The sequence below is a fragment of the Caloenas nicobarica genome, chromosome 27 (genome assembly GCF_036013445.1).
Source record: "Caloenas nicobarica isolate bCalNic1 chromosome 27, bCalNic1.hap1, whole genome shotgun sequence".
Taxonomy (NCBI): Eukaryota; Metazoa; Chordata; class Aves; order Columbiformes; family Columbidae; genus Caloenas; species Caloenas nicobarica.
Window position 1 is genome coordinate 5,551,526 of NC_088271.1, and position 26,377 is coordinate 5,577,902.

At 52.3% G+C, this 26,377-nt stretch overlaps 3 protein-coding genes across 3 annotated transcripts; 1 reads left to right on the top strand and 2 right to left on the bottom strand.

Moving 5' to 3' along the window:
* Window positions 1-284: 284 nt before the first annotated feature.
* Window positions 285-2,725, top strand: LOC135998989 (GRAM domain-containing protein 2B-like). The gene is given in 10 exon segments (XM_065652338.1): window positions 285-391; window positions 574-636; window positions 797-995; window positions 1,092-1,190; window positions 1,316-1,382; window positions 1,493-1,557; window positions 1,831-1,876; window positions 2,327-2,408; window positions 2,615-2,655; window positions 2,658-2,725. Coding segments are annotated over 10 exon segments (837 nt in total).
* Window positions 2,726-3,220: 495 nt separating this feature from the next.
* TEKTIP1 (tektin bundle interacting protein 1) lies at window positions 3,221-4,337 on the bottom strand. Its single transcript, XM_065652823.1, has 4 exons — window positions 4,264-4,337; window positions 3,776-4,011; window positions 3,450-3,575; window positions 3,221-3,363 (listed from the first exon to the last, which is right to left on the bottom strand). Exons 1-4 carry the CDS (start codon window positions 4,335-4,337, stop codon window positions 3,221-3,223), a joined length of 579 nt encoding a protein of 192 aa, XP_065508895.1.
* Window positions 4,338-4,717: 380 nt separating this feature from the next.
* On the bottom strand, window positions 4,718-24,708 carry FZR1 (fizzy and cell division cycle 20 related 1). Its single transcript, XM_065652743.1, has 14 exons — window positions 24,622-24,708; window positions 15,704-15,849; window positions 14,504-14,629; window positions 14,200-14,263; window positions 13,682-13,809; window positions 13,152-13,234; window positions 12,549-12,732; window positions 12,280-12,345; window positions 11,709-11,811; window positions 10,827-11,011; window positions 9,701-9,934; window positions 9,519-9,623; window positions 8,592-8,684; window positions 4,718-7,829 (listed from the first exon to the last, which is right to left on the bottom strand). Exons 2-14 carry the CDS (start codon window positions 15,770-15,772, stop codon window positions 7,788-7,790), a joined length of 1,482 nt encoding a protein of 493 aa, XP_065508815.1. The 5' UTR covers window positions 15,773-15,849; window positions 24,622-24,708; the 3' UTR covers window positions 4,718-7,787.
* Between the last annotated feature and the right edge of the window lie 1,669 nt (window positions 24,709-26,377).

Genomic DNA, 26,377 nt, shown 5'->3' on the forward strand with positions numbered 1-26,377 from the left:
GGGGCACTGGGGGTGCTGCTTAGCAGCTGGATGAGGGGAGCACGGTGCCCCGGCAGCTGCGGGGGTTTGCGGGTGATGTGTCACCATGGGGGGAGAAGTGCTCACGTGACCGCGTGGGCTTTGCTGTCCTGGTCCTGGCAGGGGCTGGGCCCTGTCCCCACGTCCCCCCTGGAGAAAGGGACTGGCTGGTGTCAATGTCACAGGAGCTGCTGTGCTGGGCAGCGTGGGGACCATCCCCCCCAACCTGTCCCCTCTCCCCCAGCAGCGTGTCAGACTTGTCCTTCATGCCGGGGAAGCTGAGGAGGAGCGGACGGGAGGGGCTGGAGGAGAAGCGATGGCAGAGCCTGGAGGAGCGGGGCAGCGCCCGGCTGGGGCACCCCCTGCTCACCAGGTGGGTGCTGCGCGTCCTCGGGGACACGTCCCTGCGCCCCAGCCCTCACCTCCCACCAGTCCGGCACATCCACGTCCCCCCGGGTGCTCCTGCCCGGGTGAGAGGGCACGATGCTCAGGCCTGTGCGCAGCCAGATCTGCAGGCAGCCCATCGGCTCAGCCCTGCCTGCTGCTTCCTGACAGATCCAAAACCTGTGACCCCTCCTTCTGCAAGGACACAGAACCAGCTGCGGTGGCCACAGCCCCGTCGGTGGGTCTCAGGGCACCGGGGACCTCAGCACCGCGGTCCCAGCATCACGCTCCCTGTGGGAACCGTTCTGTGTTCACGGCAGACGTGGCAGCGATACGAGGGGCTGTGGGGTGCCTGTGGTGCCAGGGCTCTGCCCTGAGCACCGCCGCACGCCAGCCCCACGTTCCGGCCTTCCCCACAGCTCAGCAAGCACGTGGCCGGCTACTGCAAGGCCTTTGAGGCGCTCGCAGAGCGGGATGCGCTGCTGGGCTCCTTCTCCTGTGCCTGGCGGAGAGAGGTGCCCTACCGTGGCCACCTCTACATCTCTTCCCACCACATCTGCTTCCGCTCCAGCCTCCTGCTCAAGGGCATCAAGGTGGGCTGGGGACAGGCGTGAGGCTGGTGGCTCTTGGGAGCGGGGGTACAGCTGGCAGCCAGGGACACAGTGACACTGCCTGGGCCCCCAGCACAGGTGGTGGTCCCTGTTGCCTCCATCTCAGCCCTGCAGAAGACCAGCACAGCACTTCTGGTGCCCAACGTGCTCAGCACCTGCACAGCTGAGGGGGAGAAGGTGAGAGTGGGGACAGCGCTGGAGGCAGCTCGGCTGGGGCTTTTTGGCTGTCCTGGTACTGGGGGGCTCTGGGCTGCGACCAAGGGAGCAGCTCTGTTGCAAACCCTTTTCCTGGACCCTGGAAGTTCCTCTTCATGTCATTGCGCCAGCAGGAGGACACATACCAGCTCCTGAAGTCAGTCTGCAAACACCTGCCACTATGTGCTGCAGCGAGTGGGAGCTGGGCACAGGGGGGCTCTGTCCCCCACATTGCAGGGCTTAGGGGGCCAGCAACCCCCTGCACCCCTCTGCATCTCTCCTTGTCCAGGACAGCGGCTGGAGCCCTCTGGCCTCTCTGAGCACTAGGGAAATCCTTCAGAAGCTCCCGGTAAGGCTGGGAAATGGTCAGCAGGAGGATTTGGGGGAGGCAGACACAGCCCCAGCACCCTGGGTTGAGACAGGGACAGATGCGGTGGCAGCAGCCCACACTGTGCAGGTGCCTGCCCCATGAGAAGGCTTTCGGGGGAAACATGGACTTGAAAAGCTCCAGCCTGGGTTGGCACAGACCTCAGGAACTTCAGGGCTGGCACAAGTCCCACTTGTGTCCCTGTGGCAGGTGCCATGGGGATGTGCACCACGACTTGGGCTTGTCCTCTTTCAGACCTCAAGCCAGTTGGACCCAGAGCAGAGCACCGCAGAGCCCGACAGCTTCTAGGAGATACCAGGTGAGCAGCTGCCCTGCAGCCCGTGTTCCTGCCCTGCTGATGGCTTTCAGCTCCGCTCTGCATCCGCAGCCACACGCGGGCCAGGAGGGACCTTGGCCACCTGCGCAGCATCTCCCACAGCACAGGGGAGCACAGGATGGGCACCTTGGGGCCGCATGTGCCCCACTGGACCCCCAGAGCCAACCCCAGTCCCCTCCCTGGTCCCGAGGCATTCATCAAACATCTCTTGGTTTGCACACACATGGGCCAAGCCCAATGCCAAGGCAAGAGGAGGAGGAGGAGGATGAGGAGGTGGCAGCAGCGCGGGCTCTGAGCCATGGTGAGCAGGTGCCCTTGAAAAAGCCACACAGGCTCTGGGGTGGGTCAGGGTCCCTGGGGAGGGGGATGCTGCTGGGGCTGGACCCTAGCACTGACACCACCTCATCCTGGCAGGGGGACCCCACACCACACTACGGGCTTGGACCACTGCGCAGCTGAGCTCCCTCAACACCACCATCCTCATCAACCTGTTGCTGTGAGTCTGTGGGCCCTGCTCATGCACCACAGCGCTTTGGGACACCCCAGGGTCCCCCTCCCCATTCTCTAGTATGACACCGGCAGCCCAGGGTTTCCCCACTCCTGCTTGGGCACCCGCACTGGCCCAGCCCCTGCATCCCCAGGGCAGGTGCACAGGTCCCTGTTTGTGCCCAGTGCCCCTGCCTGACAGTGACCTGTCCCCAGGACGGTGGCCCTGCTGCTGTCCTTGGGGTACATCGAGCTGCGCACGTGGAGCTGGAGCAGCAGCTGGCAGCCGTGGGGGCTTGGCCAGACCTCAACCTGTCACAGCAGTGAGTGGCAGGGGGTGGGGGTCCTCTGTCCCCAAGCCAGCAGAGACAGCCCATCCCTTCCTCCTGCCTTTCCTCCAGGTTCAAGGAGACATGAGGCCAGCAGGGACCCAGCCAGCACCACGGCACCAGCCGACAGGCTCAGGGGCTGCTCCAAGCCTTTCCCCCACCTCTCGGGAGCAGGTGGGGGGTCCATCACCAAGTGCCTTCCAGCTGTGCTCCCCGTCCCCCCCCTCCATGTCTGGGGAGCCCACACAGGCTGTGGGGGTCCCTCTCACTCCCCCTGTTTCCCCCCAAGGAGCAGCAGCAGGAGGAACTCTGGCATCTCCCAGGGGTAAAGAGAAGCACAGATGAGCTGGCTGGGCTCTGGCACCCACCACCCCCCTCCCCACCACAGAGGGGACAAGCAGAGGGGGCCCAGTGTCGGCCATGGCAGGGACAAAGGGACAGAACTATTTTATCAATAAAGATGTGACACAGCCAGCAGCAGGACTAGCAGCTTTTACTGGCAGGTGGAGGGCTGGTGGTGGAGAAGGCTCCAGGTGCTGATGTCCTGGGTGGTGGTGGGGGGGCGGCAGAAGGAGAGTGTGGGGACATAGCCCGAGCTGCCCCCCAGCACCTGAGGGTCCTGGCTGCGGGTGACAACTGGGAGGCAGAGGGGAAGGGGGTGAGGGGGGCGCAGCCGGGGGCCCCAGAGCCCTGCAGCCAGCCGGGCCCCCTGCCACTCTTACCATACTCCTTCCCCAGGACGGGCTTCTCCTGCCAGAGGAAGGCTCCCCAGCGGACGCAGCGTCCCAGGTACTCGGCGGGGACGATGGGGTCCCACCAGGCCACCTCCCGCAGGTGCTGGGCGTAAGCTGCAGGGGAAGCACAACTCGAGGGAGCACCCAAAGCAGCCCAAATGCCTTGAGCTCAATCCCATCTTGGGCTGGTTGAAGGGCCCTGGGGCTTCCCTTCCACCCCCAAGGTGGGGAAACAGAGGCACTGAGAGCCCCTTGACCCACTGTTTTCTCCTCCCAGTTCCCTGTGCCATCCCTCCCCAAGCCCAGATCCATACCTGGGGGCAGGGGGTCCTGCTCCTGCCCCAGGCGCTGGGCCCGCGGCCAGCGGCGGTGGGCGATGCTGGCGTCCAGGCTGTACCAGGGATCCGTCACCTGCTCATCGTTGCCGCCACTCAGCCCTGTGGGCCAGGTCTGCCCTGCGGCGTCCCAGCCCATGGGGGTGGTTTTCCAGCGCAGGGCCTGCTGCAGCACGGGGCCCCGGCGCGGCCCCCACAGCGTCAGGTACTGGTCGCTGGGGGTGGGAAGGAGCTGTCAGGGCTGCCAAGTCCTCACCAACAGCATCCCAGGGCCAGGGATGTGCCTGTGGGGGTACAGGGCTGCACGGCCCTTGGGGGGCACTTAAAGGCCAGAGATGGGGCTCCCATCCAGATCCTCCCCAGGGAAACCAAGGCACAGCCAGGCTGGGGTGGTTGCAACCATGGCACAGGGTTCCAGCTCCTGGGGAAGGGGCAGCAGCTTCTCCCCAGCCAGGCAAGGGTCCCACCTGTACAGGGGCAGCGGGACCCACGCCTCAAGGGTGCCCCGCGGGACCCAGGGTCTGTCCTCCCCCCGCTCCATGGTTGCACTCCCCTCCGGCTGCTCAAACAGTGCCAGAATTGGTGCTGGAATTGGCACCGGAATTGGCACCTGGCAACCGCCCCACACCAAGGGGGAGTTCTGGAGGAGCTGCACATGGCAGAGGCACTCTGGAGAGGGGGGCAGAGCGGGGGGGATGCACCTTCCCAGCACCAGGAAAGCAAAGAGGAGCGGGCAGGAGCAATAAACCACAGGCAGGATGTGTGCTAAGAAAGCAGGTGCCTCCAGAGCCGGGGGGGCTGCTGCGGGGACCCCAGGGACTCGCCACACCACTCACCTCACCATGAAAAAGCCCAAGAGACATAAATTCACGACTTGTTTAATGCCAGTTAAATTGCTTTAACATGGAAAAGTTACAATGCCTTTTTTTTTTTTCCCCCAACATATGATGCTTCATATATAACAATGCCACAAGGTCGCAGACTTTACCACACAAACTCTGGGAGGACCCTTTGCTCAACCCGCCCACACAGTTCAGCACTTACAGACCACACACCGCAAACACAAGCCGACACCAGCCTTGCTCTTGTCCCCACCAAACGGCCACAGCAGCCCCAAGATCACAGCACCGGCCTGAGCTGAGACCCCGGCACAGCCCCAGACCCGGCACAGCCCCAGACCCGGCACAGCCCGTCTGGGAGCTCCAAGGAGCGGGGCAGGGGAACGAGCCTGTGCTGCGCTTTAACAGCGAAGTTCATCGCAACAGCTCCTTCTTGCCACACTTGTGAGCCAACCAGCTCAGCTGCAGACAGGCCACGGCCTGGACATCGCCAGCCCTCCCTGCCAAGTATGAGGAGTCAGGGTGAGCCAACCTGCACCCAAGGCAGCTCCAAAGTGAGAAACATGGTTTGTGAAAGTCCCTGGCCAGAGAGGAGCATGATGCAGGGAGAGGGTGTGAGGGGCTGTCCCTGCTCCACAGCATCCCAGGGCGCAGCTGGGCACCAGGAGAGCAGCGAGCACTGAGCTGTGGCACCCGTTGTGCTGCCACTGTCCCGGCAGTGCCCAGGGCTCCTCCGGGGAATGCAGCCATGTGTGGGGCAAGAAGCAAAGCCGTCCCTCTGCCCACCAGCCCTCCAGCTGCCATCCGTCCCCACCAGAGCCCGACAGCGCCGCACTCACCCCAGCTCACTGCCCGGCTCCCTCCACCCACTCCAGCATGGGCACAAACCAGCGTGAAACCACCGCATGGTTAAGACCTCATGTGCCCCCACCTCAACCACCAAATTCTTCCTTAAGGAGAAAGCAGCATCTCCTGGAGGTCTGTATGTCGGGATTCAGGCAGGACACAATCCACAACAGATGAGAAAATGCCCAGCAGCAGCTCCCAACCACCTCCAGCCCTGGTGAAAACACCCCTTGTCACCAGGCTCTGCTGCCCAACACGGCGATATCACCCAGGACAGACACCCGTGACAGACCGCAGCTTGCTCAGGTCATTGTTCACTTCGAACCTGCAAGTCAACTTCATCATCTGACGGAATTTTAACACCTCTTCAGTGCTTTGCAGTGGTCCTTTGGAACGCTGAAGTTCAGCATTGACAGTGAATGTAACAAGCAGCAAGAAGGGGGCTGGGAGCCCACCAGATGATTTTTACACCGAGCCCCACGCTCCTCCAGCAAGAACTACAATAAAGCAGTTGTGTTGAACCGGCATTTCAGAAATTACATTGAAATTACATTTCAGAGGCAAGTGATGCTAGTGAGAGGATGATGTGGCTGCCAGTTCGGGCTCCGGGGACTTGGCAGTGCCAGCCTGGCGAGCTCCCAGCACACCAGCTCCTCACCAGTGCCACCAGTACCTGCGACAGGCAGAACCAGCACCGAGAGCCTGAACCAGGCACTGGTGGAACGGCACACGCGGTCACGGCTGCGGTAACACAACGGCACCTCGCTACCCCGCTCCAGCCTTCCCACAGCCTGGCTCACCCAGAGGATACTGGTGGCACTGGGGGAAGGACAGTCGTGTTCTTACAACCAGCCCTACAGTCTGGTTTCAGGGAAAGAAGGAAAAGGCAAAACGAGAGAAAAGTATTGCCTGTGCACTCTACAGAGCACAGGTCAAGGTCTATATACACAGCCAGGAAAATCCAAGTGAGAACAGGAACCAGCAGGTGTGTCCCAGGGCGCTGGAGCTGGGCACAGCAGGGAGCACATCGGCACAGGACAGGAACAGGCTGCGGCCAGCGAACAGCTTCTCTTTAAATTAAAAGCAACACATACACACAAGTGCTTTGCATCACATCCCATGGCACTCAGCACACAAGCAGGCACTCTTACCGTCTAACTTAAACAAACAAAAAAACCCAAAACAAACCAAAACCAAACATCAGCAGGGCCCTGGCTTTGATTTAGAGATTAAAAAACCACTTCTTCCTTGCTTTAGAAAAAGAACCCCCTGCTCTCGCTCAGACATGGTGTTTCCCCCCTTCCAGCCAGAAGAGGCCACGCTCTCTCCAGAAAACACATCCACACGAGTTGTTTTGTTTCTCAAACAGATCTCAACTGCTTTTGTCCTCAGGAAGACTCCAGAGGAACCAGCCTGCCACAAAGGGCACCATGGGAAGCTCCACATGCATGGCGGTTGGTTTCTTTTTTCTTTTTTTTTTTTCTTTTTTTTTCCAAGTCATTGTTTTTCCCTCTCTGCTAACTAAAAGATCAGCCCAGAACATGCAATAGCAACTTCAGAACTTTCTGAACGTGCTCCCTCCGAGGTGGAGCCTCTTCAAGTCTTCTCTCAAGTTTAGAGCCCAAAAAATGTATGTTTGAAGGCAGCTGTCAAGCATGCCAAAAATCAAGCTGTCTTATGGGAATGATTGTATAAAGTACTACAGTACCAATTTAAAAAAAAAAAAAAGAAAATAAGCATTTCTCCAGTTTCTTCATGTAATGGGGATGCCAGGCTGTAAACAATGCCCTCAGATGACCAGAGAGGCCAAGGCCCGGCCTGGAGTCCAGCCCCCTTGCACCAGTTGTATCCCACAAGTCTGGCTGGTCCTGCCTGCAGAGCCGTCCACCCAACACAGAGGGACGCGGAGCAGCACGTTAAACTTTCCCACAGAGCCAAGGACACGCTCGTCTCTACCAGGAGGGGAAAACACAGTATCTGGGATGGCCTTGGTCCGGTCACAATGGTCCACGTCACACATTTTCTCCAGTACAAGGGTTGGAGGATGCTGGTTTAACGTTTCTCTTTTACCCCTTTCCCTTTATGCAGGATGAATCTGTAAACCTTTGGCAGTTCCCTCCCCCATCCCAAATACTGCCTAGCGTGGTTCACAAGCATGTGTTTAATGAGCATCCGTTGGGTCTGTCCTCCAGCCCCTCTGGCACTCCCTCCTCTCTGGCTGGTCGTCTGGGGTTCCATGCACACCAAGGTAGTGGTTTGATCCTGGTATGTCAGGCTGTTGTCTCCTGGAGTGCAGTACAGGGGATTTATCGTATCCTGGTGAAGAGGTTGAGAACGGATACAGACTCCTGACAAGAAAGGAGAAAGCAGGTGCTAAGTGCTCCACAGCTGCGATGCAGCATTGCTCCATGTGTTGGGTTTTTTTAACAAAACAACTGCTAATCTGCTGAGCCGTCTCTAGCTCAGGGTTACCTAAGTCCAACACCATAAATATTCCCTTTTTTTTTTTCTCCAGTGTATAACAAGGAGCACAGCGGGCAGTCCTGTTGGAAGCTGTACCCTGAGCCACTGGAAACCTGGGGACACCCAGCAGTGCCCAGTGCCAGCTCCCCGCAGCTCCCGCCTTGGGATCTCCCTGCCGCTCTCCGCTGCCTCTGCCTGACACACCAAAAAGCTCTCAGAGCACCTGGGACAACCCGCTTTTGGTGACAGCAAGTTGTCAGTGGCAGCATCCGCAAGCCCATTTCCAGCTGAGCCACCACTTTAAGCAGTTTGGGGACAAAAGTCTCCAAATCCCGGGGCAGTTCCCAGCAGCATCCTTGCTCAGAGGTGAGCCCTGGGATGTGCTGTGTTCAGAGATCTGTACCAGCCAGGAGAAGGACCTGCTGTCACACTACCCTGGGCAACCTTTTATTTCATGTGATGACTACAAATCCCTTTATATCTCAGCAAAATTTAACCCTTCACTGCATCCAGCCCTCGATCTGCAGGATATGGTGAAGAGATCAGAGGCAAGGCAGCAGAACAGAGCAAACCCGGACTGAATTCACTGCCAAAGGCTGAGCCTCCTGCACAGCCACAGCTGCAGCCATCCACACGACCACCCTTACCTTCGTTGAGCGAGTTTTACTGAAGACGTTCCAGAAGCGCAAGGTTTCATCTCCAGCGCCTGTAACTATGGCCTCCCCATCAGGGGACATTGCCTAAGGCCAAGAGAAAGCAACCTTTAGCACCTGTTACATTTTTGAGGTTAAAAACAAATCTTCATTGGAATGCAGAAGAGATATTTAACTCTCCTTCCTACTTGGCTGGTGGTGAGAAACCAAACAGCTACATCTGCTTTCATGTGTCTTATTCAGGCTCAGTGGGTGCCAATTCAAGCATTTGCATCTCACTTTTGCAGCTATTGAACACACGGGTGGAACCATCATAAAAAGGATTCCTGTGTTAAGAAATCCAAGCCGTTTGTAATTAAGGCTATTCCTCCCCAGATTATAAATACATGTTAGGGCAGGAAGCGTGATATGACTGGCATTTGCCAGCTCTATTGGTCACTTACTCTGGAATCTACCTCACAAAACAGTATCAGCGTAATTACTATCTCTGTTATGAACCCACTGAGAGCCCTAAGTAACAGGAACAAAGCAGGTATGAGATCAATGTGGATTAACCACACCAAACATTTTAGTGACAAATTAGGAGGACTGAAAGCATCAAATTCTTCTCCTGCTGGCAGTCACCAGTGAAAAAGTGCACAAGTCTTAAGGGAACGAGATGCTTGTGCTTCCTCAGAAGAGTTTTGGCAGGCTTTTTATTCATTAGTCAAGCCTCACATTTCCATAGCAGCAAATCAAAGTATCCCTTGCAGGCAAAGAAACCAGATACAGAGAGTTTTTCATTGCTTGCAGGGCAGCACTCACATCTCCACCCAGACTCCAGGCGGTTCCCAGTGCCACTGGCACCATGGCCTTGGGGCTCACACGTGTGCAGCCAGATAAGCAGCTACAGAAGTTTTTGGAGACATGGCCATCACTTACCAGATATAAGACTCGGTATGAGTGCCCCGTTAGCTTTGCTACTTGAGTTAACGAGGGGTATTTCCAGACGAGAATCTGGTTCTGCGAGTATCCGTGGGTACTCACCTGCAAGGGGAGATGGAAATATTCATAACGTTTCCTAACACGAGACAGCTCAGCAGCAGGTCTGCACAGGCACTTACGAGCTCATTGGCGTGTTTGGACCAGGCCAGGTTGCACACTTGTGACCCGGTGTCGATGCACTGCAGAGGCTGCCCGGTGAGCGTGTTCCAGAAGCGGATGCAGCGGTCGGCTGTCCCGCCGCCCGAGGCAAGGAGCCCGTGCTGGTGCGGAGACCAGGCGATGGCTTTTACCGCTGCAAGATGCTCTGTGTATTGTTGGACAGGGCTCAGGCTGGAGTGATTCCAGACGAGGAGCTGGCAGAGAAGAGAGACGTGATCAAACTCACACTGCTGTCATGTGTCTGCAACACCCACAAGCCACGACGTCGCACTGGGACTGATGAGGGTGGCTGGCCAACAAGCAGATTTCCCACAGCTCTGCCTGGGCACATGCGTTTCCACTCTGCACTTGCAGCCCTGAGGCTGGTCCCACCCTGCACCACCCTCAACCGCGGAGCTGCTGCACCACTGGGCCATCAGGAAGCCAACAGTCCTTAAGTTGAACTTGGGAAGCCAAAGATACAGTGTCACTGAACATGAACTCAAATCCTTTTGTCTTTATGGCTGTATTATTCCTGAACACATTTAGAAATATGCTCAAGTTCATTAGAAGGTATTCTGAGCAGGAGGAACTCTACAACCGTGCTGTCACACAGACACCAGGCAAATTCACTGCCTAGCAACCCGCTCTACAGGGCTCTGAACACTGCTCCTCCATAACAGATGCTTCTTCCATATGGTGCTCAGGGAAGTACAAGCCTGCATTATAGGTATTTAGAACTTATGTAGCTCTAAACTCTGTTTCCTTCTTCATACATAAACATTATTGCAACAAACTTGACTATACGCTACCTAAACAAAGTCAGGAAGTACAGCTTAGCACTAGCTTTGTTGAACTCAAACCCCTGAGTCAAGCTAGAGATTTAATTAGCCAAATACAGAAGCAAAATTAAATTCGCCTTTTTAATTTTATTAGCGAGAGGAGACTGAGTAGAAGCTTAGCACAATTTATGTTTGGGCACAGTCCAACAACTGAAACAAAACCCCTTTCAGAGAGGATGAATATCCTTAAAGAAAGGGGGTCTGACATTTCTTCGTGAAGATCTAGCAACACTGAGCCTCGCATGACTCCTTGGAAGCACTATACCTTGTTATCGTTTCCTCCTGAGGCCAGGAGCTGGTGGTCTGTGGACCATTTGAGCCCACAGACCTCCTGCCTGTGGCCCTGGAGCCGCCGCTCGGACTGCAGGGGTGGGGTGCGGATGTCCCGCTGGAGGATCATTCTGTCTCGACTCCCAGAAGACAGCTGGTCCGCGTTCCACGCCAAGGCACCTGTAACACAGGCAGAGCTGAAAATCATGTTGTGGGAGGCCTGTGGGAGCAGGTAGGCAGAACACACCCACCACAGTTGCCAAGGTTTAAAAAATACAAAGAGGAGAAGAAGAAGAAGGGAAAAAAAAAAAAAAAAAAAAAAAAAAAAAAAAAAAAAATCGGTGCTACAAACCTCCACTGTCTTAAGTCCTAGAATAGTGTACAAAAAAGATTAACCTGCACAAACTTACTGAAGGTATCACTAATCTCATTTCACAGCACAGTAAAACACAGAAATAGAACTCAGAGGGTGCCTTGACTTCCCAAATGTAACTCCAGTGTTCAGATTCACAATGTCTCTGAGCAACAAAAATAGTCGCCGCAGAATAAGGGAAGTGGAAATCTCAGTGTAAAGGAGCCTGCCTGCAAGGCTGAAACTGGCAGCCGGTGGCAGTGAGAGATGATGTAACCAAACCTAAAATGCCTCAGACATGGAGGAAACACCTGTTGCAATACTCAAACACCACCACACCCAAGATGAGAACATCACGATTACTACATGATAATATTTTGAAGACTGCTCAAGACATAGCGGGGGATAAATATCAATTCTGGTACTTTTGGGGTTTGCTATTTCAAGCAGATCCCTCACTTACAAGGAAAAAGTTCAGTCACGAAGAAATGAAACGCGTGAAACTTCTGCCTCCCACCTCCTTACCAACTCTGGCTGTGTGCCCCTCCAGCATGGAGAGCTTTTTTCCTGCAGCTGCATCCCAGATCTGTACAAAGCCCTTGTGAGTGCCAACTGCTACCAGGTTCCCCTAGACAAAGAGAAACCCATGATCAGTAAAGCCAGATGTAAAACAAAAGCTAGAAGCTGATGAAAAGACTCGAGATAAATCCCACAAGATGGAAAGTATCCAGAATTCCTCCACCTTGCATCTTTTCCCTACTGAGAGGGCCAAGCAGCCTGGCTGGAATATGTTTATTGTAACATTTTATTGTCAAGAGCAGGAAAAGCAAAGTGGCTCTTTCTCCCTTCCACATCTCTTAGCAAATGCCTCCAGAACCTCAAGATACAGGAGGTTGCTCTCTATCCCCTCTCATTTAGCAGAGAAAAATAGTGCAGACAGGAAAACACAACTGGTCTGTGATGCATACAGGGAGTTTGGGGAAATACAGGAAAATAACCCAAGAAGTTAAAACCTGTGAGGAAGAGCTATACAGCTACAGTGACAGTGTTTGAACTCCCGCGTTTCAGCTGTCATTGGTGACAATGTTATACTGACCCGTTCCGACCAGCCCACAGATGTTACAGAATCTCCTTCCACAGAGAGATCACACAGTCGGGTTACCTTGAAAGCAAGACAGGATGGAATAAGAAACAGTTGTTATTGTCATACCAAACTATCGGTCTCAGACTAGTACCTAGTTTGGGACAGAGCATCACAAGTGCTGAATCCCCACACAGCACGTTCCACAGCTCTGAAAGACACTACAGCTGGAAGAGACCGACAGCAACAGGTACTTCACTCTCCAGACATCAACGATCATATACCTGGCTGGTACAAGCGCTCCACAGGTAAACACAAGTCCCAAGGCCAACACTTAGGACGTTAAGAGAGGACCAGTCCACCAGGTTCAGGTAGAAGTCATCCTGCAGCTCTGGGGCATCCAGCACTTTGAAAGGAATCTTTGAGATTTTCCGAGTTGGTTTTCGAGGTGATCTTAGCAGCTTCTGACTGTTTACAAAAACAGATATAAAAACAACTACAGGATCTTACACATCACAGCAGATGGCAGGCAGATGTAGCCACTCTTTAAAGCATGCCTGCGTTTCTATGGAAAAGCACAAAGAGGCTGCAAAATTCTTTCCAGCAGGTAAGACTGGAAGGAATTAGGTCCTGCTTCTATAAAGGAGCTAGGGAGCAAAAGGCTAAATTGACTACTGAAAGTTGGCCAAGGCATATTAAGTATCTATAGGCAGGCTGGGTACCTGCAGAGATTCTTAGAACTTTTATGTCCCTACTTCTTATCTCCCCAGATTTCCAAAACCAATTCACATCACAATTTTGGGTGCCTTAAGAAGCAGCCCTAGAGAACCTCACAGAATCCTCTGTCCCAAGCCTCCCCTTCTTGCAGTCTGCAGAATCAGCGTTACCTTTTGTTGCTGACAGGAGACAGGGAATATGGTGAGACCTCGTTGCCATCATCTGGACTAGAGCGTTTTGTGCTGAGCGAATACTGCATAAAGAAAAGACATCTAGTAAGAATCCAGCATGCCCAAAGCCTAGGTGATCACTCCCAACACACACTGGTGTCCAATGCCTCGTTAACTTCAACACCCAGTCAGATTTTCCAGACTTTTCAGTTCCTCCCTTTCCCAAGTGCTCTGTAACCATACAAAAAAAATTAATCTCCACTCAAGTCCCAAAGCTTGATTTGGTCATTACTACGCTGTTCAAAAACCCTTGGTTCCAGCTCAGCTTCCCTGCCAGTACAGAAATAGGAAGTGTATAGGTGGCTGCAGATACTTATGTTCATTTACAGGCCACCAAATTTTGTTCTCAAGAGCTTATCTTAGGCCACAACACTATCTCACATGCACTACAGCTCAGCAGAACCATGTGTTTTGTTCCAGTGATGCACACATGCCACCTCCACTGGTTTAATGCAAAGTAACCAACTTACCGTGAAGAGCGACTTCTTCTCCGGGGTGGATGGCTGCAGCCTCCTGTCTTCTGTCTGTGGGTCTTGCACTTTCTCAATACCCGCTCCTAAGAGTTCGTTCTTCAGCAAGGCAGAGTAAGCAAGGCCATCTGCGAACCCAAACAAGTGCTTAGGCAGAGAATTCAGAAGCAGCAAACAGGTCTGCAGGGAGTGGCAGGACCAAACTTGTACATTCATAGGGCCTCTTAATAAGCCTAGGTCCTCAGTTTGGAACTGAGATTAGCAGCAAGCTTCCTCTCCTTCCACTCCATCAGAGAAGTGCTTCCATGGCACAATAAATCAAAGGATACAAATAGCCTCTTGCTTCCCAGACATTCGTCAGAAGCCTATTGAGGTGACCTGGTTTTCACTCCCGTGACGTGGGAATTTCCTAAAACACCAGCATGAGCACAACAGTGCTGGCGTTCCCTTGATTTCCAAACACGCCAACAGTCTGAAATAAAAGCTACAGGAGTGGCACAAGTGGTAGGCGGTCTCACCTTTGCCATTGTCTGATGTAGCATCCTTTGCTTTTCTGTTTTGACTTGGTGATTTTTCATTTTCCTGAAACAGAAAAAAAATGTTATCACCATACAGAAACTTCATGATACACGGTATAAATTACAAAGAAGGCTCCTGAACCACAGGGGCAGCCTGTTTAAAGACAAGCATTCAAGGAAACTCTTTTAGGGCAGCAGAAGACCATGGTACGGAAGATAAGCAGAGCAATTATGCCAGCCAAAACAAAATGCACTGTTTCCTCAATTCCAAGACTGAGCTACAGAAAAGGGGAGCAAAACTTACATTTATTCTGTGGAAGTTGATGCTCCAGTTGGCCCCAGCTCTTGAGGGAATGAATCTGTCACCATGCTTACTAGGAGAAGACATTGGAGAATTGGAAGGTGTCAGGGTTCTTCTCATCTCTGATACCTGAATAGAAGAATAAAAGACACACACAAGAACAAGTGCTGATCACAGCAGGTTCTGAAAAACATCAGTGAGGTCTTGTTAAAGCTGAATATGCCTAAGTAGAAGAGCCAAGCATTAGTTTTTCCCCTTAGCAGAAAAAAAAGTAAAACAGAATCCAACTGTCACAGGAACTTCTGTCAAAAGAAGCAATTAAACAGCCTCTTTCTCTGTGCTCCTTCACACACTGACACTGTCAAAACAAATACGTGGAAGGCTGGAGTGGGGCAGACTCCTTGCAGGGTGAGCAGCAGATTCCTCAACTGTAGTCACATTGTTTTTCACAGAATAATCTATGTTGGAAAGGACACCAGCTCAGAACAGGGCTAATTTCTAAGCTACATTGAAGGTCATAGCCTCATCCCATTGAGTTTTCAGCATCTCCGGGGACAATGACTCCACAAGTTCCCTGTTGCAGTGTTTGGATGCCCTCACTGTGAACATTTTTTCCCAATATCTAACTGGAATTCCTCCTGTCGCAGCTTGTGTCCATTGTCTCTAATCCTTCCACTGTGTACCTCTAGAGAGAGACTGAGTCCATTTTCTCCATAACCACCCACCAGGTAGCTGAAAGGAACAATTCCATCCCTCCCAAGCCTCATCTTCTCCAGGCCAAGCAACAGGTCTCAGCATCTTCCTGCTCCAGCCCCTGATCATCTTTGTGGCCTCCACCAGACTTGCTCTATCTCCTCAAGGCCTATGGTCCACTGGTTTGTTTGCCCCTAAATTTTTTATATTCCACATGTATTTACTGAGACTATTTAGTAAAAAGGTATTACTGAGCTACATAAAAATATCTTAACTCCTTTTCGCAACCTGAATGGAGTTTGTATATTCAAAAGCTTTGTTGAAGTCGAGTTATTTGGTTATTTCTAGAACAGCTCAGGAACTCTCACCTGCTCACAGCCCAACACAAGACTCCGGTTTGCTTCAAAGAGGTCCCATATCCTTCAAAAGCTCAAGTGAAAACAGCCACAGGCAAGACAGACAACTTAATAGTCAGACTAAGACAATTTAGCACGGCCTGTTGGTACTTACACAAGGCATCGTGTTTTCATTCTGTATGTTGATTTGGCGCAAGAGACGTCTCTCGTAATCCTGGTCCATGGTGGAAAGCAGAGGGACTGGGGAGCTCAGAAGGCTCAGGAATTTATGTTCATTAAGTCCAATCAGTAATTAGTCTGCTGCAACAGACAGGGGAAGAAAACCACTGAAATATCACACCCCTTCACAGAGAAGCGGCCTCTTCAGAATCTCCTAAAGTGCTTTCAACTTGAGACCATTTTTCCTGTCCAGAGCACTCATATCAAACTGGTGCGATACAGCGCAGAGCTGCTCACGGAAGCGTTTTGCTGCATTACTGCCCTCAGCTGCTCACTCACAATCATTTTTTGTCTGACAGGACCTCAGAGCAGCCACCTCAACCAGAGACCACGACACCAGAAACCAGCCTGTTGGCCCCGACTGCGGCAGCGCAGTTCGGCAAAGCTGCCCCCCAGCGCACCCCCCGGCCAGACCCACAGCAGCAGCTCCCCGCACCGCGCTGGACCAGCGGGGGCACTTGGAGCCGTGTTCAAAGGAAGGCAGATGTTTAGCGTCACACGCTGCAGGAACACAGGCAGCGATGGAGCAGGTGCCCCCAGGTTAACATTACCTGTCTGATGCCCATGCTGTCCCAAATATTCCTCTTGGTCAGCACAACACCAGCTCCCCTATGCCTACACGGTCTATAAGCAATGGTAAGCGTCTTTAAGTAAATGTTTTAGGAGTGGGCAGCTTCATAGCCTGGATTTGGCTGGCTAAACTAGAACATGCATCAGTAAAAGAATTAGCTAACACTTCTGCAGGGATGTTTAGTCCCAGCCTGTCTCTGAGCTCTGAAGGGCACAGACCAGCATCGTCAAGTTGTGCCAGGGGAGGTTGAGGTTGGATCTGGGGAACAATTTCTTCCCCAAAGGGCTGTGGGGCACTGGAACAGGCTGCCCAGGGCAGTGCTGGAGTCACCATCCCTGGAGGGGTTGGACAGACGGAGATGAGGTTCTCAGGGACAAGGGGTAGTGCTGGACTTGGAAATGTTGCGTTAACGGTTAGACTCAATGATTTTAAAGGTCTTTTCCAACCTAAATGATTCTGTGATTCCACTCGTGCCCAGGCTCGACTCACACACACCTCAGGCTTTGTCCACAGCTCACGTTGACACAAAAATGTCAGTGCCAGAGGAGATGTGCCAAGTTGGTCTTTCCACCAAGATAAATATCTCCAAAGGGAAAAATGGAATCTACCACACACGCCACACAAAAAAATCCCCACAATACACAGGCATCTGGAAGCTGTGCAGAATGGAAAGGGATTTTCATTTGCTGTTACTGTATAAACATTTACAGCATCTGGCCGGCATCCCAGCTGCACAAATGGAGTTGCCTCAAGATACAAACTTGTTGCAAAATGCGGGCGGCAGCTGCACACAGAGGGCTGGGGACATGCTGCCACGTTCAGCACCGGCACAAACCACCTCCGGCTTCGTCCGGGTAAGGAAGGGTTTGCTGGGAAGAGGTTTCCTCACCTCCAAGAGCAGAAAACAGCAGGGTTTACCAGGAAAAACTGGAGGCAAGTTCCCAAGCCAAGAGGGGCACAGCAGCACAAGCTGTAATCCAGCGAGATGTGACTAAGTATGACAATATTCTCTGACTTTAGTCTGAAATCGCGATAAAGCAAACAAACTCTGGACTAGCCGCCTGTTAGCCAGCAGAGCTCCTTTCCTTTCACCTAGGCCATTGGTTAGTACTGAGACTTGGGCTTCTTACAAATGCTGGAATGCAGAGGCCTTTTCTTCCCTGCCATTAAACAAGCCAACACTTTTACAGGAGCATCCCCAAAACAGACAGTGCCGAGCGGTTTCTGAGCACACCTGCTCACCTCTGCCACTTCTTCCTCCACGCTTTTTCTTTTGTAATTTAATACATTTCTCCCATATGTTCTTTCAGAGGCAAAACTGGAGAAAGCTGCCAAATTTAACAGTAATCAGCTTCCACCACATGAAGAGTCAGAAATGGCATTGTGACAGAAAAGTCAGAAAAAGTCTGGGATGTTAATGGAGGTTAAAAAAAAAAAATAGAGTATCCCACATCACTCTCCCTCCTCCTGCAGTTTACTCACCACTGTCCTTATCTACCCATGATCGTCCAAATCTACCTGAGAGGTTAACAGGACCTCTCAAACCAAGCATTTCAAGAAAATGCCTTTCTCCCACACCCCATTTTTTAAAAATTATTTTTTAACACCATGAATAAGAGAGATCAGCTTGTGGAATCCACAGGAGGAGCACGATCAGCTGGGGAACACCACGCATTGGAAGGGTCCTCTAAAAACAGCTCTGAGGGTTTGTGAGAGATCCAGTTACACAGCAATGTGACATTTTTAATTCTGGATGTGAAACACATTTGCTTTTAGAGCTTTGCATGTGAGCTCCTATCTGTACGAATTTCAGCTACGACTCCTAATCACAAACACAGCATCCACAGAGCAAACAACCGAACATGGCAGCAATACTAATAAGACCCAAACAACTTTTTCAGGCTTTAGATGCTTCAAAATAAAGCATCAACAGAACATGAATTGTATTTGAATTCCCAAGACACCCTCTGTCTCCTTTTGCCCTGTCAAAATTTGGAAATATATTCAGTTTTTACATTTCAAAAGTTCTCCCGCCTTCGGTATTCTCCAAGTCTCTCACTTTCATCAGCACCTCTCCCGTTTAACACTTACCCACCCAATCACCTTCCAGTTTTAAGAGGGGCAAGATGATTTCTAGAACAAAAAAGGGTCAGGACCTGTCCAACTCTTACTCTGCTCAGATGGGCCAGGGCTTGAACCGACAGAGCCAACACTGCCTGCGGTTGTCACCCCAACTTCAATTGCTGAAAAAAAACCCCGAATAGGTACAGGCTGCCTTGCAAACAGAGAACCAATTTTGCAAAAAACTGCATTCATTTCCCTGCCAACCCTGGCATTCCACATGCTGGCTTATTAAAAACAGATCCATACTGAGGGGAAAAACAAAAACCAAAACAAAACAACAAAACAAAAAACAACCACACCAAAAAACACCCACAACCAACGTTTAAGTGTTTGAACACATTAAGGTTGGGTCAATAAAAAGAACAAAACACACTTGTTCAGCACCGTAACTTTACCGAGAAGTATTTTTCTGAAAGTAATGCGAACTGCGATAAAATCCAGCCCATTCAAAGACAGGACATAAAGTGCATGAAGGGAATAAAGTCAGTCAGAATAGAAATTCTTCCCTGGGAACCAAAAAAACTCCACCAAAACCCCACCTTTCTATTCCAAGCATACACTACAGAATTAGTAACAAACAGTATCCAAAACAAACATGTAACACAGGTAACTCCTCAAGATCTTTTATTTCTTCAACTAAAAGAGAACTTCCAGTCCAGCAGCTCCCAGTCCTTACGGCCAAGCCTTTCTTGCTTGCTCAGGTGGAATTGGAAAACCCACCACTTCCCACAGACAAATTCAGAGACACCCAAACCCAAAGATGTTCTCTTCTCTTGGGGCCTGTAGTTAGAGGCACAGCTTTTGAGGTAAAAACACATCATTATTCAGGTGCTGAACATGTACAAGCTCTCAGAAAGAACCCTGTAATTTACCATGTGGAAAAGGATGGAGTAAAAAGCACTTAGTCCTCTAAGCCATGAGCAGCAGGGTTTGGAATCGAACCCAGACGTCCTGCTTCCCCAAAGCCAAAGTTTACATTTTCCAATGTTCTACCTAAAATCCACGACCAGGCAACACTTGCAGACGTTAAAGATCTCAGCTGGCTGCAGCAAAGGCATCCGTCTGTCCATCCTATGTGCAACCTCTGCCCCGTCTGGCTCACTCAGGTGACAAAAAACTAACCAGGGCCCAAAGGGCAGAGGGTTTTCTGCTGGTTTAGTAAGCAGCACCTCAATCTGGAATATTGTAAAAGTGTTTCCAGTAATGGATTCTTCTATTTCTCACACTTTTGAACACATTGTAAGGAAAAAAATAAAGTTAAAACATGGCATTTTTGCTGTGTAATAGTCAAGCCTGTTACAAATGCATCCAGGACACTAAAGCAGACCGTGACGAGAAGCCAGACACTCTGCTCTTGGCCAGCCTGGAGTAGAGCTCGTCCATACTTAATCCATAGGAGCAGAGTTTATGTATTATGCCAAACTACCAATCCTTTTAAGTAACCAGCCTCCTCTCAAAAAAACAGTGGTACAAAAACCTAGAGCCTCCTGTAAGTTCGTCAATATTTACCTTTTTAAAGCTACAAGTATGTAACCGCTTATCCAGCGACTAAGATACTAGCGTGAAAAGCATTTATCAAATTAACCATATACAAAAGTAACCCCTATATAATACAATGGGAGCAGGTAAAACTTCATTTCAAAACCACATATAAACTTTGTTGCCTCTCACTCAAAGATTGTTCACAGGGAGGTATTGCAGAGACCACCCTCCCAGCAATGACAAAGTGCTACGGTGACAGTGTTCTGGTGACAGACTCCACCCCCAAACCTCCCTCTCGAAGGCTGCAGAGATCCAATACTCCACTACCAAACCAAGACGCTGTGTTACTGCAAGAACCACCGTGTTGCATCACTGTATTTCAGAGCATAACACACAGGTGACCACTCGTCACTGATGATCCTGCAAAAATCCCCCCTTTCCAAAGCACCTTGCAAACCAGCACCTCTTGTGTCGGGAACGCGCAAACTCCCTCGTACACTCACTACAGCTCTAGAATGCCCTTGTTCCAAAAATACCAACTTTTCGGTGAGCAGCAATAGGCACAAACTGAATTCAAGTTGGATTTGAAAGGCAAAGTGGCTCAAAGGTAGAGCCAAGATGGTGTTTTCATCTCCTGTCTGCACTCAGCCCCCCCGGTCGTCACAGGAACATGAGAAGTTTGAGATGCCGCAGTTCCACCCGAAGCTGGGAGACAAGCAGCGTGCACAGCTCCGTGCCGCCCTTCACCGCCGGGGGCGGAAACGTCACCCTGTAATTCACACTGGAGGTGACAAATGTTTGGACTTCCTGCAACTCACCACATCTCCACCTGTGCTCACCGAACAGCTACAAGACCCCCCACAGCCCTTTGGGGGCTTCTGAAGCCGATTTCAGCCTTTGCATCTCCCCTTCCAAAGCAACATGCAGAGCTACCAAGACGACAGAGGGACCCTGAGCAGCAAACCGCAGGGCAGCAGTGCTGATTTTGGACCCTCGGGTTACAGAGCGCTGCAGGAAGCCTGTGTGAGCCAAGGATGAGGAATTCAGCATAGAGAGTTCTGTACGTGACATGGACTTTCACATGACAGCAGAAACTCACATTGTAACACTTTCAGGAAACAGCAAAATCTCTTTGGAAGAGCCTTTACTAAAAATAAATTACTCCCTCCACTAATAAATCTTCTCAGTACAGCATTACAGGCCCAAAAGTTTTTCAGTAGGATTTTCATACACAAAATAGTTGCTCATCCGAGGAGAACACCGCAGGAAGTGTAGCAAGAACATCACGATTGCTGCCTCTTTTAAATGGATGCTGATCAGATACTGCCATCGCTTTCAGGAGAGATTTTTCTCCTAAATCCTCCTTCTCTCCACAACTGGAAGAAAACTAGGGAAGCTGACAGAGCCAAGTCTCAAAAGACAAGTGCATTTTCAAGCGTTCAACTCCAGACTCAAATACAAGTTACGGCAGATGGCAGAGCTCAGACTACCAGAGCCACAGCCCCCAGCTGAGGGGTTACCAAGTTTGCTTCAGCCAGCTTTTAGTAAGTTAGGAGAACGGTAGGTTTGTTACTTTACCTTCCTAGATGCCGTTTTCATTCAATACACATCTCACTGCAGTGCACAGCAGCCTGCTAGGAGCACAGGGTTTATCTAAGCAGACATGACACCCATGTACTCAGCAGGGGATTTCTCAGAAAACCATCACCATTAAAAACTTTTTCATTGCCTGCAGCTAGTGATTATTTCACCTTTTCACTGTGCTGCTCCATAAATAAGAGGGCCACACCTGCTCCCAAGAAATCTGAAATGAAGTACAAAGTCTCCAGCAGTGCAGGAAGCCACACGCTGGGAAATACAGAGTGTGAAAGCCCAACACGTGCTCCATGAGGGGTCACCCCTGCGTCACCCCGGCCTGTGGGTCAAAAGGCAAACTCTGCATCTAATTAACAGCAAGTCTCAGGAGAGGTTCATCTGTTACGAAAGCAACACAAACAAGATGCAGCAGAAAAAAACCCCAACAAAACAACCACTCTCCAATTTTAGAGATGCAGTAATTAGCAAAGGTACCCGGGTTACACAGCATTAGAACGTCGGATCCTTTCTGGCTGTTACAGAGACTTGGTTCAGGCTCTGAATGCTGAGTTAAAGATCAGGTTCTGTTCTGATAGATCGTGCTTGAGAAACACCAAGCGCTGAACAAGTTCTGCTGCTGCTGTCTGCTCCGCAGCTCCTGTGGGTGTCAGGGACAGGTTCCTGCTGGCTGTGCTGTCACGCTCGGGCAGAGCGGGCACAGAACGCTTGCCGGAGAATAATCATACGCTGGGGAAGGAGCTGGGTACTGGACAAAGAGGGAAGATGCATTAACCTCGCTATGTTCTGCTCTGAGATTTCACCTCAGTCCATGAGGCAGCCAGACTGATCCACCAGGACACCGCGACTGCTCCTGACTCACAAGGCAGAGGGAACAATCGAAAAACCACACGGTTCCTGCACCAAACTGCCCCTCGGACCCGAGGGCCCTGCAGCAGCCGCTGGCTGGGGAGGCACAGGGCAAGTCACAGCAACTGCATGTCTGTCCTCATTGTCACCCGATGGCAGCTTTGCCCACAAAAACACACATTTTGGACAAGTCACTGGACAGACGGGAGCAACAGACATTCTGCTTTCGGCTGCTCATCAACCAGCACACAATGGTACGCATTTTGGGGATTACCTACAGGATACTCACTTTTTTTTTTTTTCTTCTTTTCCTGCATACTGCAAGGTGTCCAATAAGAGGGAAGTGAGGACAGGTGGTGTGAAGTACTTGGACCTTAGGGGTACAGGGTCTAAGGGTGGAATTTTTCCTTTCTAGACTCAAAAAGGACTTAGGAGAGAAGCACAAGAGAAAGGCTACTGTGTGCATTTTGTAACATTTCACAGAACCTTCAGGGCTTTTGGTTTGGGGGTTTTTTTTAGTACTTTATAAGCTCTGTCTGAGCATGGCAAATTTTCACAAAGCTACCAACTTTAATAACATTCAGTTTCCCTTCAGAAACATAAAAAAATTCACAGAATACAGTTGTCTGATTATCTTAAGTGTCAAAACAGAGTACAATCAGCTAAGAGCACCAGCTCTACATAAAAGGTCTGCTTTATCAGAGGTCTTATCAGAAGTCAGTGCACTGAAAGCCAAGACTGAAAACTCACCAGCAACCTTGCCCATGGAGCTTTACTGAGAAGGACAAGCAGTTCACAAGTTTGCTTCATCATTACACTTAAGATACTGAAGGTGCAACAGTGCACCTGGTGAACCCACAAAAGAAAGTCATAGAATTTAGAAAGTGCAGCAGCTTCAGCCAACAGACCCAGAAAATTCTGCTTCTGTATTAACAATGATGATAATAATAACAACAATCAGCCTTTAATACGAGATGATGTTGCCAGCAGCAGAGCTGCTCTGTGAAGAACCTTCGGCACAAATACTGGACCAGCATCATTAAACACACCAACTCAGTAAGAAGCAGCACTTCACAAGAAAATGAGCACAACACCTTCAAAGGAGCTACAAATCAAGGAAATAAAGCCTAAGACACCTTTGACAGATAACTCCAACCTGACCTAACCTTACCGCACTTCAATGACTCCTCCAGTAGAACATTTTCCCTTCGCCGCTCTGGAGGATGCTCAGTTCGGACTTTAAGATCTCAAGCCTGTAAGTCGCTGAATGTGCATACTGCTTCCATTTGCAAAATGTCATCAACACGTGAAAAAAAAAACCTAAAAACTAATACAAGACACAGTGATATTAAGCTCCCTCAGACCCCCAAAAGCCATGGGATGGACAATGGCACATCACCAACTTGTGCTGCACCTAAGTGGCTGCTTACGAAAGTTTCTGTTGCCACTTGGTAGCTCCCCTTAGTGCTACAGACCACAGCACAAAAACCTCAGCTACCATGCACGGTATCAATTCGATGAAGAAACTAAGAACTGGCAAAGACAGAGCAGCTGAACCAGCCCCGGGCTCCCACCACACCTTTCCAAATCAGTTCAGGGTGTGCTGATCAAATAAAGGATCTACGACCAGAGCCTCCAGCTGCTCTGGATAGACACAGGGTACGGAACCCCCCGGTTCCGGGTGCATCACGTCCGTTAAGAAACGTGTCTGATGCGAAGGAGCGTTGAGGCACACGGGTCTGCACGGCGGCTGTGCCGGTAACCGGGGCACCCGGCCAGGGGTGGCCTTGGCACAGGGGCCAGCGCAGCGCCACGGCTCCGGTTATCTGCAGAGATCAGCTCCCATCCCGTCAGGTCTGACAAAGCACCGTAAACGGAGGGAAAGGCGCTCCCGAGGAGCGCGGTCACCGCTCGCCCTCCGCCGGCAGCTCCGGGCACGGGGCAGCCCCGCAGGCCGGGCAGCGCTGACCCCGCCCGAGCCAGGACCCCCCAGCGCTGTCCGCGGAGGGACGGCACCCCCGGCCGGGCTCCGAGCGCCCCGGGGCAACGGCTGCTCCAGCTCCGCAGCCGGGCCCGCCCCGCCCGGCCCCTCCGCCGCCCGGCCCGGCGGGGGCCCACAGGCCCGCGCCCCCGGAGAAAAGGGCAGGAGCCGGCAGGGACCGGCAGCGACCGGCCGCAGCCCAGCCCAGCGCAGCCGAGCCCCGCGGTGACACCGGCCCCACCGCCCGCTCTACCTGCCCGCCCGGCCGGCCCGGCCCCGCTCCGCCTCCTCCTGTCAGTCTCCGCCGGTCCCAGCGCTTCCCAATATGGCGGCCGCCCCGGCCCGCCGGCCCCGCCCCCGCGCGCGGCACGCCGGGAGCGCGCCCCGCCCTCCCGTTCGAATCAATACAGGAAGCGGCAGCGCGCGGCGCCATGGCAACGGCCGCGGGCCGGGGTGCGCGCAGAGCCGTGACGTCATCTCTCAGCACGCTGACGTCATGGCGGCGAGAGCCTTCCCGAGGTGGAGCGGCAGCCAGCGCTCTGCTGGCCGCGCCGCTGCCGGCCTGCTGCTGTGGCCGGTGGAGGCTCCGGGCCCTGCCAGGGCAGGCGGGCAGCCCGCGAGCCCAGCAGACAGTGCAGGGCCGGGTTTGGCAGGAGGCAGCGGCTTGAAGAGCAGCCCCAGGAGAGACGCTGGGCCACGGTGCGCGGCTGCCTCCCACCCCGAGCCCTGTGTGCTGGTCAGAAGCCTCACAGCCACTCCTGGCTAAGCCCTGCTTGGCACCAGAGCTTGGGTGATGGCCACGGCCTGGGGAGGGGAGCAAGCACAGCCCTTGGCCAATACCGGCTGGGAGGACTTGCTCTGCGGAGAGGGACATGGGGGTCCGATCAATGCCAAGTTGAACATGAGCCGACAGTGTCCCTGGAGCCAAGAGGGACCCGTGTCCTGGTGCATCCAGCACAGCAGGGCCAGCCGGGCAGGGAGGGGATTGTCCCGCTCTGCTCTGCGCTGGGGCGGCCTCACCTGGAGCATTCACTGTGTGCAGGGCTGGGGACACAGGGTGAAAGGAGATAAAGCTACTGGAGAGTGTCCAGAGGAGGGACACGAAGTTGGTGAAGGGGTTGGAGGGGAAGCCGTGTGAGGAGCGGCTGAAGTCCCTGGGTTTGTTCAGCTGGAGCAGAGGAGACTGAGGGCAGAGCTCATGGGGCTGCAGCTTCAGCAGGGGAGCAGGAGGGGCAGGGCTGAGCTCTTCTCTCTGGGACAGTGACAGAACCCAGGGAATGGCAGGAAGATGTGCCAGGGGAGGGTCAGTTGGACATGAGGAAAAGGTTCTTCACCCAGAGGTGCTGGACACTGGAACAGGCTCCCCAGGAAGGTGTCACGGCCCCAACCTGACAGTGTTCAAGAAGAGACGGGACAACGTCCTCAGACACACGGTGTGACCTGTGGGGTGTCCTGTGCAGGGACAGGAGCTGGACTCCATGATCCTGGTGGGTCCTTCCAACTCATGATGTTCTATGATTCTGTGATAAGCTCCCCCAGGCCATTCCCAACACCTGCAAGGGTCCAGCCAGCCGCCCTGCTGGGAAACCTCTCCTGGCTACTGGGCTGGCTCTGGCTGGGCTCGGTGCTTTCATGGTGGGTCAAAGGAGGCGGAGGATTACATCTCTGCAGATGCTATCTGTCTGCGATGCTCTGGTGCTCTCATAACCCAGCACCAGTGCCCCACCAACAGCCCGCCCTGCACCAACAACCCACCAAGCTATGGGCACACAATTCCCCTGTTATTAATGCAGCTCAGTCTCCCGTGATTAATTGAGAATCTCTTTGAAGCTCCCTTGTACGTTATTTACAACAACAAAAAGCAGCTTATAATTGGCAACCCAAGAAGGACCTGGACCATTCCTTTTAAGAAACCCCAGAGTCAGGACATGAAGCACCCCAGCACCTCCTGGAGGGACAGCCCCGTCCCCCGTTGTCACCCAGAACCTGGGGATGTGGAATACCCACCG

Bases quoted from the DNA above. Each gene is read 5' to 3' on its own strand.
- TEKTIP1 (XM_065652823.1), bottom strand. From the start codon at position 4,337: ATGGAGCGGGGGGAGGACAGACCCTGGGTCCCGCGGGGCACCCTTGAG. The intron at 4,012-4,263 runs GTGGGACCCTTG...TCCCACCCCCAG, and splicing joins GTCCCGCTGCCCCTGTACAG to CGACCAGTACCTGACGCTGT. The intron at 3,576-3,775 runs GTATGGATCTGG...CTTCCCCTGCAG, and splicing joins GCAGGACCCCCTGCCCCCAG to CTTACGCCCAGCACCTGCGG.
- FZR1 (XM_065652743.1), bottom strand. From the start codon at position 15,772: ATGGACCAGGATTACGAGAGACGTCTCTTGCGCCAAATCAACATACAG. The intron at 12,346-12,548 runs GTATATGATCGT...CTTGCTTTCAAG, and splicing joins GGAGCGCTTGTACCAGCCAG to GTAACCCGACTGTGTGATCT. The intron at 9,935-10,826 runs GTATAGTGCTTC...CTTCTCTGCCAG, and splicing joins CAGGAGGAAACGATAACAAG to CTCCTCGTCTGGAATCACTC.